The sequence below is a fragment of the Melospiza melodia genome, chromosome 1, assembly GCF_035770615.1.
Source record: "Melospiza melodia melodia isolate bMelMel2 chromosome 1, bMelMel2.pri, whole genome shotgun sequence".
Lineage (NCBI taxonomy): Eukaryota > Metazoa > Chordata > Aves > Passeriformes > Passerellidae > Melospiza > Melospiza melodia.
Window position 1 is genome coordinate 20209970 of NC_086194.1, and position 13234 is coordinate 20223203.

General features: G+C 35.4%; 1 protein-coding gene across 1 annotated transcript in view; it reads right to left on the reverse strand.

Annotated features, from left to right (window-relative positions):
* MALRD1 (MAM and LDL receptor class A domain containing 1) overlaps positions 1 to 13234 on the reverse strand; it is a 233366-nt gene that overhangs the window by 89948 nt on the left and 130184 nt on the right. The window contains exon 28 of the mRNA XM_063176389.1: positions 3774 to 3954. Coding sequence (XP_063032459.1) covers positions 3774 to 3954 — 181 coding nt within the window. The remainder of the gene's footprint in view (positions 1 to 3773; positions 3955 to 13234) is intronic.

The following is a 13234-nucleotide window of genomic DNA, read 5'->3' on the forward strand; positions in this document are numbered from 1 at the left end:
TTAGTGAGACATGATGAAAATGAGCCTTGAAGGAAAGGGCTTCTGAAGCTCAGATCATAATAAAGTAATTTGTAGTATTCTACTGATGAAGAAGCTGTTGACAAATTAATTTTTAAAAGGAAATAGTGAAAAGATTCTCTGTAATCAGTTGAAAATCCTCATTTAAAATGAGCTATGTAAATCACAGCTATGTAAGTGAAGAGCAAAGAATGCACCTCAGTGCAGATACCCTTATGATGTATACAGCTTATAACATACTGTATGGAAGCAAGCTGAATGAAAATACATGTAAAATAAAATAAGTATTTAGATATATTAAACAATGGTATAACCGAATACTACCATACTGCAGAAAACAGATCTAATATTCACATGTAAAATATCACATGGACTGCCTCTCTCTTTCTTTTTCACTGTCTCAACTTGAGTACATAATTTTGGCAAAGAAGCAATTATTTTGTCGTGCTGACTGTAAACCGTGTTCCAGGAATACCACTCAGCAGCTTCCAAAAGGACAGTCTGTGAGGAGGAAGCTATCTCAAAATATTAGAAAGCTCCAGAATTGCCTTTACTCTGGTTTTCACCACTAAATGCTGTCTGCTGAGAAGCAGCTAAATATTAGAATTTTTTCCCCATGCAATTTAAGGCATTCTCATTTCAACTCTATTCTATTTTAAACCTGTTTTCAAGTTTTAATTATTTTCAATCTCCTAGTTTTTTCTATGCATGGTATATTCCACTGTTTATGTAATTAACACATCCAGAATACTCATAATATGTAAGATTTTAGTTTAACAAAATAAGACCAAGTGGAAAATAAAAATGTGGCTTCAGCTGCCCTAAAGGACCCCTGTCATATGTCTAGCCCAGCAATTCTACAGCTCCAAACACAGAGCATGGGTAAGTGCTGTAAATCAAGTAATTTTGTTGATCAGAAACCCTTGTTCCCTATTTGCTTTGTATGCTGCTCTTCTTTTTGAGTTTGGCCACAGTAAGATTGTGTTTGCTGACTTTTAGCTTTTTTACAACAGACACAATAAAACTGTGAACTCTGCACTGCAAAAAGTACAATCTGTACATGACATGCTTTCTCTATCCTGAATGCCCCAGGCTTGGGTCAGGTGGGAAATGTTATTTTTGAGAAACTGGAAAAACGTATTTTGCTTGTTTGTTCTACACAGGTAAAGAATCAATAACCACAAGAATGAGAAAGGTCAGACCAGGCACCTTCAGGTCATCATGCCAACAGGCAGGTCAGCATTCCAAAAGCCTTGGGAAAATTAAGCAAGCAGGTATCAACTTGTGGAATAGAAGGCAAAACATCATATGCAGAGTGCAGAGCTGATGTGAAAGGCACTAAATGATTCCCTTTTAATGTTGGTTTGAGACTAAGTGTCCTCATACAGCTAAGAAAATCAGGCGTAGAGGTGGAGTGAGGTGTGGTGGGGTTGATTCTTTTAGGTTTGGTTTGTTTTGCTTATTTTACAGGCATGCATGTTCACAGATGCACACAGATACAGCTGAATAGAGAGCAAATGATAACCCTCTGATCCTGCTGGGAAGCAAAGCCATAAGCCTAAACACATTCCCACAGGATACATAATCCTAAACTTTAGTGATAACCCTGCTGTACCTAGCATACACTACCAGAGATGCTGTAAGGAAATGATTCCTGAGTGTATAAAGACTGTACCCTATTAGAGTGCAAAAGCTATGACCAGGCAAGTTATAACTCTGTAAAGGATCAGCATCTTGGGTCTCCAACTTTCCTAAATCAATCTTTAAAAATTTTTTATTGCAAACTATGCTTAAATTGTACATGTCAAACTTCTATGAGAAAATCCTCCTCTGAACCATCTGTCTTCATAAACCATAATTTTCTGCAAAATACACAGGAATATGACTGTGCTGAAGCTGTAGGGGAAAGCAGTTGGAGCACTTGGTGCAACTGCTTTCCCAACAGAGCTTCTTCCTGAAGCCGTGCTGTAAAACAAATAGTTGCTATAAAGTAATAAACCAAGTTACTTCCTGAACTGTTTCACTGCAAAGGTATTTTAATGCAAGACTTGTTATAAAACATTGTTAAAATTCAGATTTGTGGGGTCATAGACTAAAACCAATGTAAATTTCAGCAATCTTAACATTTTAAGAGATTAAGGATCCTTCACCTGACAGCTTTCCAAATCCTTATGGAAACAACTTCCTTCCTTGCAATGACAACTCTGGAATATTTCCAGTTATACTTTTATGATGTCATTTTTCAGGTTGTTATATAACATGTGGACATAAGAGTAAGAAAAAATATTTTTACACTATATTGAGAGATTTTTGATGGCATCTTTATGAATTTAACAGAGATATTACGTCTTCCTTAAGAAAACAAACTTTACTATTTTCATTTGCTGAATATCTTCATGAATCTGACTGTGAAATGAAGTGTCTAATTTCTTGTAGCTCCAAAACAGAACAGAATCCCAGAAATGTGGTTTAACTAGACCCCACTGGTATGAATTAATACATGTGAACACAACTGACAACAAATTGCAACAGAGACCAACATTCACTTTGTCATTCAAGATGATAGATATTGACTTAACATCTCCTACCAGGGCATGCTTACCTATCTACCTTTGTTTTTTTGAGAGCAATCACATGCACAGCAATGAGGACAATTAAACACTTGGAAAAAAGACAAGGGGCTCAGTAATGCTAGTGTGCTTTGTAGAGCTTTTAAGAGTACACCTGCCTTAGAGTTTTATTAAAGTGCATTCCTGAAGAATGTTCCAGACTGTATCACATTTCCATTCTTTGAATTATACAACAATTTCTGGATGCAAACCATTCATTTTTTAGATGAAACTAGAACAAGAAGTTCATTTTTCATACTTCAGTTGATGATGGGCATCCAGTCTATGGCAGGAGATTAAGGCTTGCTCAAACAACTACCACAAAACTCTTACAGTGTTGATATGTGGCATCAGCACCTCGTTTAACAAAATCACTTATGTTGTGTCACTCTGTTTCCTACAAGATAAAAACCACATACTTTCCTAACAGAACCCATGATCTATATACTCAGTATTTATCTTGGTTTTAGGGGTTTCTTTTGTTACTGTTTGTTTGGGGGTCTGTTGGGGATTTTTTGGTAGGTGGGGTTTTTTTTTGGTGGTTGTTGTTGTTGCAGTTGTTGCTGTTGCTTTTGTTGTTTTTAATAAGGGCAAACTGTTCTTATTTTAGCCTATGTCCACAGAGATACAAATTAAATTGAAGGTTTAGTGAAGGAATCAAAGGTTTTATTTTGTTGACCTTAACACAAAACTGAACTGGGAAAAATAATATGGATAAAGGTTCATTTGTAGTCTTCACTTATTCTTATGGCAAGAGACTTTATAATAAAACACAGAGGCCACAGGTTTCATATAATATAATCTGACACAATTTATACAAAATTGTTATATATAACATCACAGACTCAATAACTTACCAAGAGATTAAAGAAGGAAAGTGAAAATTACTCAAAACAAAATAAATAAAGGAAACAAAATCTTAGTAATTTCTTGGATTTATCTGCCATAATTCAGTGTAAGAACACTGCACGAATGTATGTGCAGAAGACTATTAAAGTTAGAAGAGCAGAAACAATTTACTCATAACTGATTATATGAGCAGTAAAATTATGATGATAACAGTAAAATTATGATGTATTTAAAGATTAACAAGAAGTTCCTACATCTCATGTAGCATCCCTCTAGGAATTTTCCTCTTGAACTTACTTGTGGTGCAGTTGTGAAACTCTATGTCATCTATTGCTGCTCCTCCTCCCAGGTCTCCGGTACGAAGGCCTTCAAAGATAATTTCAAAATTCCTCAGCTTCCCCAAGTGTAACTTGATTTTCTTCCACTCATCACCATGAGTTCCTGATTCACTCCATATTTTCACAATACCATCATCAGTCTGAAATTTGAATAAATTATATATAGTAAGATACATGTACATATGGATTATCAAATGCAAGTTTTGGGGAAAAAACTCAAACCAAACAAAACAAGAAGAAGACTTGAAGACACCCATGCAGTTGTGTTGGGAATCAGCAAACAGATTCTTTGCTAGGATAATAGGAAAGGTAGTGAAATTAGATGAGTACTGTGCAAATAACGACCATCAGTAGCAAGTAAAATCTCAGTAGAGAAATAACTTTGTGTGTGATTGAACTGCAAAACAATCTGTTTTGTTGCAGTTGTATTTAACTTTATACAGAACTGGTTTTTGTTTTTAGAATATATTACTGGATGCAAGGCTACTGTACCATTTTAAATTGTATCCATCTATCTTTCAAAAGTTGTGACAATGGTGACAAAGGGGAGGAAAAACAAACAAATATGTGATGACCATAGATTTAGAATAGCTTATTTGAAGATAAATAAGAATACTCTGACTCACCAGTACACGAATGTATTTTAAAGCTTTTCTTTAGACCTCTTATCATACTACCTATCTGGCAAGTCAGCAGCAAACATGTTTAATTTTATAATAGTAGTGTTAGTGCAGATGCACCAATTTTCCTTGCCATAAAGGATTGATGCATATATACGATGACATCAAAAGGAAATATTTGCATAAGTTTTGTATATGTCTAAATCTATTCTTCTTTGTGATTGTCTGAATAACCATCCAAACTGTAAATAAGAATTTTTTTTCTACGCTTTTCTTAGCAAAAGCCATTAGGACTCCAGCTGGGGTTAAGAAAAACACTGTGAGATGCATCAAGCAGCTAAATATAATGCATAACAAAGGTTCTAAGACTGTTGTACATGAACAAGCAAAATCTAAGGAAAATAGAGACAGCAGTAAAATAGACAGGGAAGAAAATTAATTACATTTCTTTATCCATGGTGAACCTGTTAGATCAGATTTATGTTAATGTCTTATGCATATTTATGATTAGAAAATGAATCTTGATGCTGTAGATATTGTATTCTGAATAAGAAAGTGCAGACAAGCATGCACACAAATATTACATTCGTTTGCGAATCAGGGAACTCACAGAATTGTTGATATCTTTTAAAAGGAGATCCTTAGACCTAAAAAAGCATAGAGGCACTTGAAGTGCTACTTGGCAAGGCTGTTCTTGAAAATCATAATGAACAGTAGAGGAACTTTTGAAAACAATGGCAACTTTACTTTAAAACGCTAAACAGGAAAGAAAAAAAGAGGGATGAATTTCCACAATTTCATGTAAAGACATAGATATCCAGCTGAATACCTCTATTTCTGCACATAACTAATGATGTCTGACCCGTGGTGATAGCAGCCCTTTCTAAGTCATGATATCTGAGCACACAAGCACCTACAGATGCAAGTTTAGGCATTGCTTCATCAGTTATGTCTCATTTGTTTAAAGCCAATGACACAGTCCATTAAAGTGAAAATAATATAACAAGACCTTAGGAGTGCTTTGCACCACTAATTCCAGAGTTGATGACAATTGTTAATGATGTTCTTAATGAATTCCTCCCAGTGAGACTCCTAACTCTATGTGCCATCACATCAGCAGTCCATTCTTTTAACAGGCAAAGCACCACAGATCATCTCAGGTTGAGGGGGACCCATGATGATTTTCAAATCCAACTTCTTGTCTATTTTAAACTTATTCCTATTATTTCTGTTCATAAATAACTTATTTCAATAGCTCAGCTCTATCTATTCCATTGATTCTGATATTTTTGAACAGCCTCCAGGAGAGTATTTCTTATTATTGGGGTAGTTTGTTCAGTCTGCTAACACCTTTCACCTATTCATGACATGAATAAAATGGATGGTTATGATGAGTTACATTTGGCCTGCTGTATTCTCCAACATAGAATACAGCCCCAAACCTTAGAAAAGATGCAGTTTTAATCATTTTATCCATTTGTTGTATATGGACTCTCTTCTGTCTGCACTTTACAACTGTTTGGAATACAAATAATTTTCATTAATATTTTTCATAATAAATCACTGATTAATTTGAAAAAATTAGCTCAGTATTAGTGGTGAATTTAGGAAACTTAAAATTAATTAGATTAAAATAATGCTGAATGATAAGGGACTTGCCTTACATTCATGCATTTGAGCATGATAGAAAAATTGAAAACTTTTTTCTCTCTGACTATTAAACCCCAAATCTATAACAAAATTAGATGTATCTAAGATTGAATGTATGGAGATAGCAGAATCTTTTTAAGACACACAGACATAAGTATTTATATAAATCTGGAGGCGTGAAATGTTACACAGTTATCCAGAGTATGAGCCTCATATCTGCTACTAGCTAGATTTTTATTGATTTCACATTATATTTAATTACATGACATTCTGTTCAGACTAACATTGTGTTTACCACATTGATTTTTAGTAAAGGATGCTACAAGGAACAAGTGATGGGGATCACATATTTCTTTAGAAATAGCTGCATAAAAATGTTGTAGCAATCAATTTGTATATGGTATCATAGCCATAACGTACCGAATCTTTACGCTATTATAGGCACTGGGGCATTTTTTATACAGAGAGACACTGAAATATTTTTTGTTAAGAAGAATTTTTCTGGATGGAAACTTTATGGCAGCCTCCTTGCACTTCACAAGCTACTGAATAGGAGTACACAAATAAAATGCAGAAGAGACATCTCTCTTCTTGTCTAGGTTCCACAGACAAAAGGAGTTCCTACATCACAGTAGAACTTCATAAAGCATGACAGGCTGATTTTTCACTTGCTTAGCTACAGCTCCACATACCAAAATGAAAAGCATCCTCACCCCCTGAATAACTGTATGAAGGCTGTTCTAATGCAAAGTCCCTTCAAAGTCAAAAGCCCTGCACATTTTCTGCGTCAAACATCTGAGGGGAGGTGGGAAAGGAAGAGAGAAGCAGAAAACTTGGCTTTCCTCCTCTCCCCAGGCCCAGGGAGTGAAGCTGGCTTGGCTCAGGGCTGTGAGATATACATTTCTGGGTACATGCTTGGCATGACAGGATCATCGCTTTGCAGCTTTGCAGATTCCATTTCATGAATTATTATTTTGTTTTCTGCATTCTGCAACCTTTTAATCTGTCCTGTGCTTTGGCATTTTCTTTCATATCTTTGGAATGTGTTTGCTTCTAAAACAAACACAAATATGGCCTGAGTTGGATAGAAAAATTATCCTGTGCTTTGACCTGCCCATTGCATCCAGAAATCCTTCAATCTCTTTCACTCTTGTACACATATATTAATGTAAAGGAGAAATATGTGAAAGAGTTATATGACAAGTAGAAATATGCTTAGTGTAGAGGAGGCTGGAGGTCACAATGTCACCTTTTTTCTCCTTTTAAGAGGTTATTCTTTTCCTGAGGCCTACTCATATTGAGTGTAGATTTCTCTACAGCCTGGGCTGGTTGGTGACAAAAGGCCCAGCTCTGGCTCTCTGTGCTCCAACTGGTTGACAAAAAGTGGCTCAGATCTGTGGCTGGCTCTGCTGGCTGTAGGTCAGGGCAGGAATTGCATTTTCCTGCTACTCCTCAAGAGTTTAGCTGCATGCAGGCTTCATGCAGACAGAAATGGTTAGAGAGAATTATTTGTTGGTCATACTATAAATTTTACAGGATGACTGGACCACAGGATGCAATGGAACACATCCTAGATTTGCATGAGTATTTCTGCTTTAGACTTACTGCTTCCCAGTATATGGTTTACTATTTATTAGTGCAGACTATTGCCAGGCAATACTACTACAAAAAAACTCCAGAAATTTCCCCAGAACATAATCTTTACAACCTATTTTGTAATTCTGCACTTTTTAATTCCCTAAACTCAACCTGGGAAATTCTAAGAGTTCAATGTTATTTCCAGATCAAGTAAAAAAATTGTCACTTCCCAAAAATACACACTAAGACTGCTAAAAACAGATTGTGTTTTCATTTAAGGCTCTGGAAAGTTATTATTAATTGCACATCAGTGCCCTCTGTGGGTTGAACATAGTGAAAGGTCAGGCTCAGGTGAGGAGCCATCATTAAGGAAAACTTGACAGTAAAGGGCATTGATTTGCAGCAGTGGGTCCTAGACTTCCATTATGGCACATTATGCTGAGTAATAAACACTCAGAAAATGGCAGAATTACTTCTAAGAAGGCCAAAACCTGATTAGATCTGCAGGTCTGTATGCACAGCCCTATTGGAAAATTAATATTCATATTCAGAGGAATTTTATCTGCTTTCTGATGGTCTGAGGGGAATTATTTTTTAATGATTTCATTCCATTGCATTTCAGAATCTTTCTCATGCTTGTCTTCATTTGAAGGACAATCTAAAGTGTTTATAGCCTCTCTTTTGAGCACTTCAAGGGGGAAGGTACAACTTACTTGGCTCAATATCCTCCTTTATTCACCTGGGGATAGTAAGAATAAAGGAGAGGAAGGATTTATTTTTGTCTTAGAATTCCTTTTATTTTGTAGCCGAGTTTAATATTTTTTCTATCCATCAGAGACCACCATTAGTCTCAAGGCTACATTTCTAACAGATTCAGAACAATATTAGGAACTGACTCCAAAGCATGCACAAGGAGTGTGTGATTTTCCATTACAAGATGTTGCAAAGAAACTTCCTGTGACTACACTTTCTTTCTGAGCAATACAGTAAATATTCCAGATGCAATTATAAAGATTTTTCTATGAGGGAACCTTCCTAGTTGCATCTGCAATGGAACAGAAATGAAACACAGATTTTGTTCTTGATCTGCACCTCTCCTTCTATTCACATTCCAAGCTGGGTTCAAAATATTTTCCTGGTTCATTCCCATCAGATATTTATTTCAGCAGAGCAACAGGAAATGAAGCGGAGCTTACCAAATGGATGGAGGCAATGAAAACATTTCTTAAATATTCCTGGATTCTTCAAACCAAATATACTTGAAGGCTTTTTAATCAGAGACAGAATATTTTCAAATGATTCATAAAAAAAAAATGTTTGTTATTAATACCTTAAAAATACTTTCCAGATTAACTGTATCAAAAGACTCCCCTTTCTACATCACCTTTCAGACTTTTAAGAGAAGTGAAACACTCTATAAAAAATTAGGAAAAACATATCTGCTTTCAGTTTACTTTGAAAACAGTGTCTTACTGAAAAGCTTTGATTATCCACAATCTTTTAAACATGATATATGTTATCCAAAGCACAGAAAAATGGTATAGAATGAGCATAATGTGACTTTAACTGTCACTGCTCTTTTCTCTGGTTTTGCACACACTGTTATCCCTCTGTTTTACAAGAGTATTTCAGGCATTTATCCTTTGTTTAGCATGAAATGTATTTTCATGGTGTGCAAATGAAGTTAATTAGTAAACCTGGTTTTAATGCAGTTTTATTTTCCTTGGTGTGATAACATTATTAAAGTCTTTTCATGGCTGACCAAATAGTTTAAAAACTAAGTACTCCATGATGAGCTGCATTTCCTCCCTGCTTCTTCCTTTTCTCAGCAAGGAGTGGAGAGCAATCCTGAGTGCTACACGCACATCAAAGGAACAGGAGGTAGTAGGAAGAAAAGTCACACTTCTCCTTATTTGTCCATAATTTAAAGACCATGAATTTGTATTTCCCCAAGTCACAGAACAATTAATATCTTTGCTGACACTTCTAAAATCATCTTTATACTTATTTCAGTTTCATTGCTTGAGAGGGAGTCCTCTTAGGTTCTTAGAACTTTGGAGAAGGTTCTAAGAACCTTCCTTATAGATTTAAGCTGATGCTACCTCTGCACACAGAATGCTTGCCTAATTTAAAGATTCCACTTCCTAAGCTTTATTCTCTCATAAGTAGCTTGAAAAAAAAGTGCATTAAAATACAATAAAACTGAAAACTGATGCTGTAAAGAAAATCTCTTTAAAAAAAAGGAAAATATTATTGTGTCTCCTTCATCTGATGTCATACTAACAGTATGAAAGATTCTATTTTTTTTAGTTTCTCACTGATTTCCTCTTAAAAATTTTTAAAACACTGTTCTACTTGAAAACAGTAAATTAACCATATAGAGTTTGATCTTATATTTCTTTCAAGCAAACAAAAGCTCTACACGAGCTAAATGGTCAGCAGTATCAAATTATCAAACTTATTTAAATGAGTCAAAAAAGTGCACTGAAGTCTATATTTGTTCATCCAAGACTTATAATTCAAGCTAACATTTTCCTTCTGATCCTCTTCCCTATTTTCTTTTTTTCCTGTTTCTTCTTGTCTCTCTTCTACCTTTCCTTCACAGTGACACAAAGAAAAATGAGAGCAGCCACCAAGGCCCTGAAGATGGGAGTTATGAGTGAGCACAGTGTCCTCTGGCACACCTGTCAGTCACCAATCTGACAACAATTCCATACAAACACCTCCCTTAAACAGCACTGGCTCAAATAACCCAGGTACCTTATTTTGGAGAAAGGCACATACTTGGCATTTTATGGGCAAGGTTGATATGCAAACAAACCAAACAAAACATTTGTTCATGTTGTTTTTAATAATGTAGGAAAATCTGGGCACAGTAGTAGTTATTTATTACTCTGCCCTCAGCTAATGTTTTGAAAATGTGTTGCTCCTATTAAATAATTCTTGTGGTTAGTATTGCCATTACATTTAGAAAATTGCTGCTAATTATCTGAACGTTGAAGCTCTGCATTAAACACATAATTCCAAAATTATTGAGTCTTCCTAGAATAGCTCTGAGACAAACAAATTATTTCAATGTGGGAAGAGATTTTAAACTCAAAATTTATCTTCCATCACTAAACTGAAGGATGCTGCCAGATGCTCGCTATGGGATTCTGAATTTTTCAGCAAATTGAGGTAGCAGAAATAAAGAAATAGCATCAGAAAAGCAGGCAAGAATCTACAAAGTAATGTTTCCAAAAGGCAGGGACCAGTTAGGGACAAGTCTGCAACAGGATTATATTTACTGTAGGAATCTGATACTGATGAGCTTACTCAAGCTCCAGTGACTTAAATGAGAATTCTTGATGCTCAGCAATGAAAAGAATTCATTAAAAATCCAAAATTTTCAGTGTTATATTGTGGTAGGAACCAGGCAATCTATTTAGCATGTCTTTGTCTTCAATAAAAAAGACTTGAAGAGGAAACATGAAGCTGATCAAATGACAGGTTGGAGAAATTATTTTATCCAGGCAACATATACCTATGCTACCTATGTACATCAGCATGCATGAAAATTTGGCTCCACTTTTAAGGACAATTTAACAAAAATCACACCAAAAATTGAATTTTCACAATGCCTTATAGAAAGAAGGAAAACAGCATTCAAAGATGAAATAGTGATATTTCAGCTTTCAAGCCTTTATTAGAGTCTGTGTGTATTAGTCTCAGTAGGTTTTCATAATAAGAGTTAATGACAATACCCATCCAGCCAACCCTTTAATTTCCTCCTTTGTGTAAAGTTTTAAGATGATTTTCATTCTCTGAAATATCTTTTCCCCAATTTTCATTTCCTAAATTACCATCACTATAATAAAGGACTACACATTTCAGCAAAAAAACCCCATGCATTCCAATGAAATAGCTAGATAAATAAGTGTACCACAGATAAAATTCCTTTTTTAAAAATGCACCTGTTTTGTTCGGAAATCTCGAATCTCGGCAAATTCCTCCAGAGCATCAAAAGGCATCAGCACCTCACCCTGCCATGGGTGCCAGCATTTGCAATATTTCTAGAGGTAGAATTCTGAAATAGTAAGACTCTTCCTTTTTAATTGCTCAAAGTGCTGAGTTGAGAGACGACAATTTAAAAGATGCTTTGATAAAAAGTGATTGGTAATTCACCTGGACAGAGCAGTTAGTTGCAAGCAGGTACACATTGCAAGGAATGACAATTAAATTGCTTGTTAAAAAAGGATAAAGTTACACTTTAAACCCGCTTATTTTGGAAATCTATAATGGGAAGGCAAGAATAATTTTTTGTTTTTCCTTAAATTAGTCTGTGTATTTCACTTTCTTATAACTTTGATTCATCCTGTCACAACTATTAAATCTAATAGATATCATTATAGCCAGCTTTCATTTATAGTCAAGCAAACTTTTCTGACATTTACATCCCTTTACATTCCCATGGTAGTATTTCCATCAAATATACTTTTATGTGCTTAGGCTCTTAAAAAATAATCTTCATTTCATATGTTATCCTTACCGATTAAAAGAGAGAAATAAAACAACTCTCTGTAAAAGAGGATTCATTAGGTACTTTGTTCTACTTCATCCTCTCCTCATTTCCTAGCCCTCCCAGCCCTTCTTTCTACTCAAGTGCATATATTTCTTCTTAATTTCCTGTCATAATCCACCTTTGTTTCATTTTGGGTTTTAGGCAGCTTAAGGGATATAATTTTGATTGCTTGGATTAGATTTTTTTTTCTCTCAGTTCTGTTGCTAAGGCTAAGTAATAGTAAGCATCAAAGCCACTTTATAAGACCATTAGCATTTCAAGCAACTTAGTTCTGTTTTGTCTCAAACCCTGTTACACCTTTGTTTTAATCACATTTTACAGATCTCTTTGCAATGTCCACATCTCAGAGTTGAGACAACTGAAATTTTGTGGAAAAGCAAAGCTTTCAAGCTTGAGAAATAATCACAGTTACAAAATTTCTGAGATTCTGGACAACTATTACAACCCTCCATAGTGCCCAACAGGGCCAGGAGGCTAAATGCTGTGCAATGATGGATTAAAAAAGTAACCCCCTTACTTCTATGCACAAATGCAGAGCATACAGAGTAATAGATGTAACAGAACAGTTTATGAATCAAGATCATGAAAAAGTATTTTGCAGACATGAGGAAACCTCAAATCTGTCATGTTTTTCCTCCTATATGGAATACTTTGAATACCATACTAAAAGATGGGAGGCAAAAGTCACTTTCTAAATTTCAGTGCTTTTTATGCATCTTTAACTCACCTTTTCTTTTTTTTTCCTTTTTTTTCCTTTTTTATTTTTCATTCATTTTTTTCTTTATCAGTTTGGATAAAGACTGAGAGAAGGAATACAAGTGTCTGAGTAGGAGGTGCACACCCCTAATAACTCTAGAACCAGGGGTGACATCCATGACAGGAGGAGGATGGCAGGGCACAGCCCCCTGGGTGTCTGGAAGGTCTGTGCTTACAGCCAGGCGCAGTGACACTGGGACTGGGTAAAACTCACACCTCAGCTCTGCAGAGCAGACCAGACACTGCCAGGGAGAG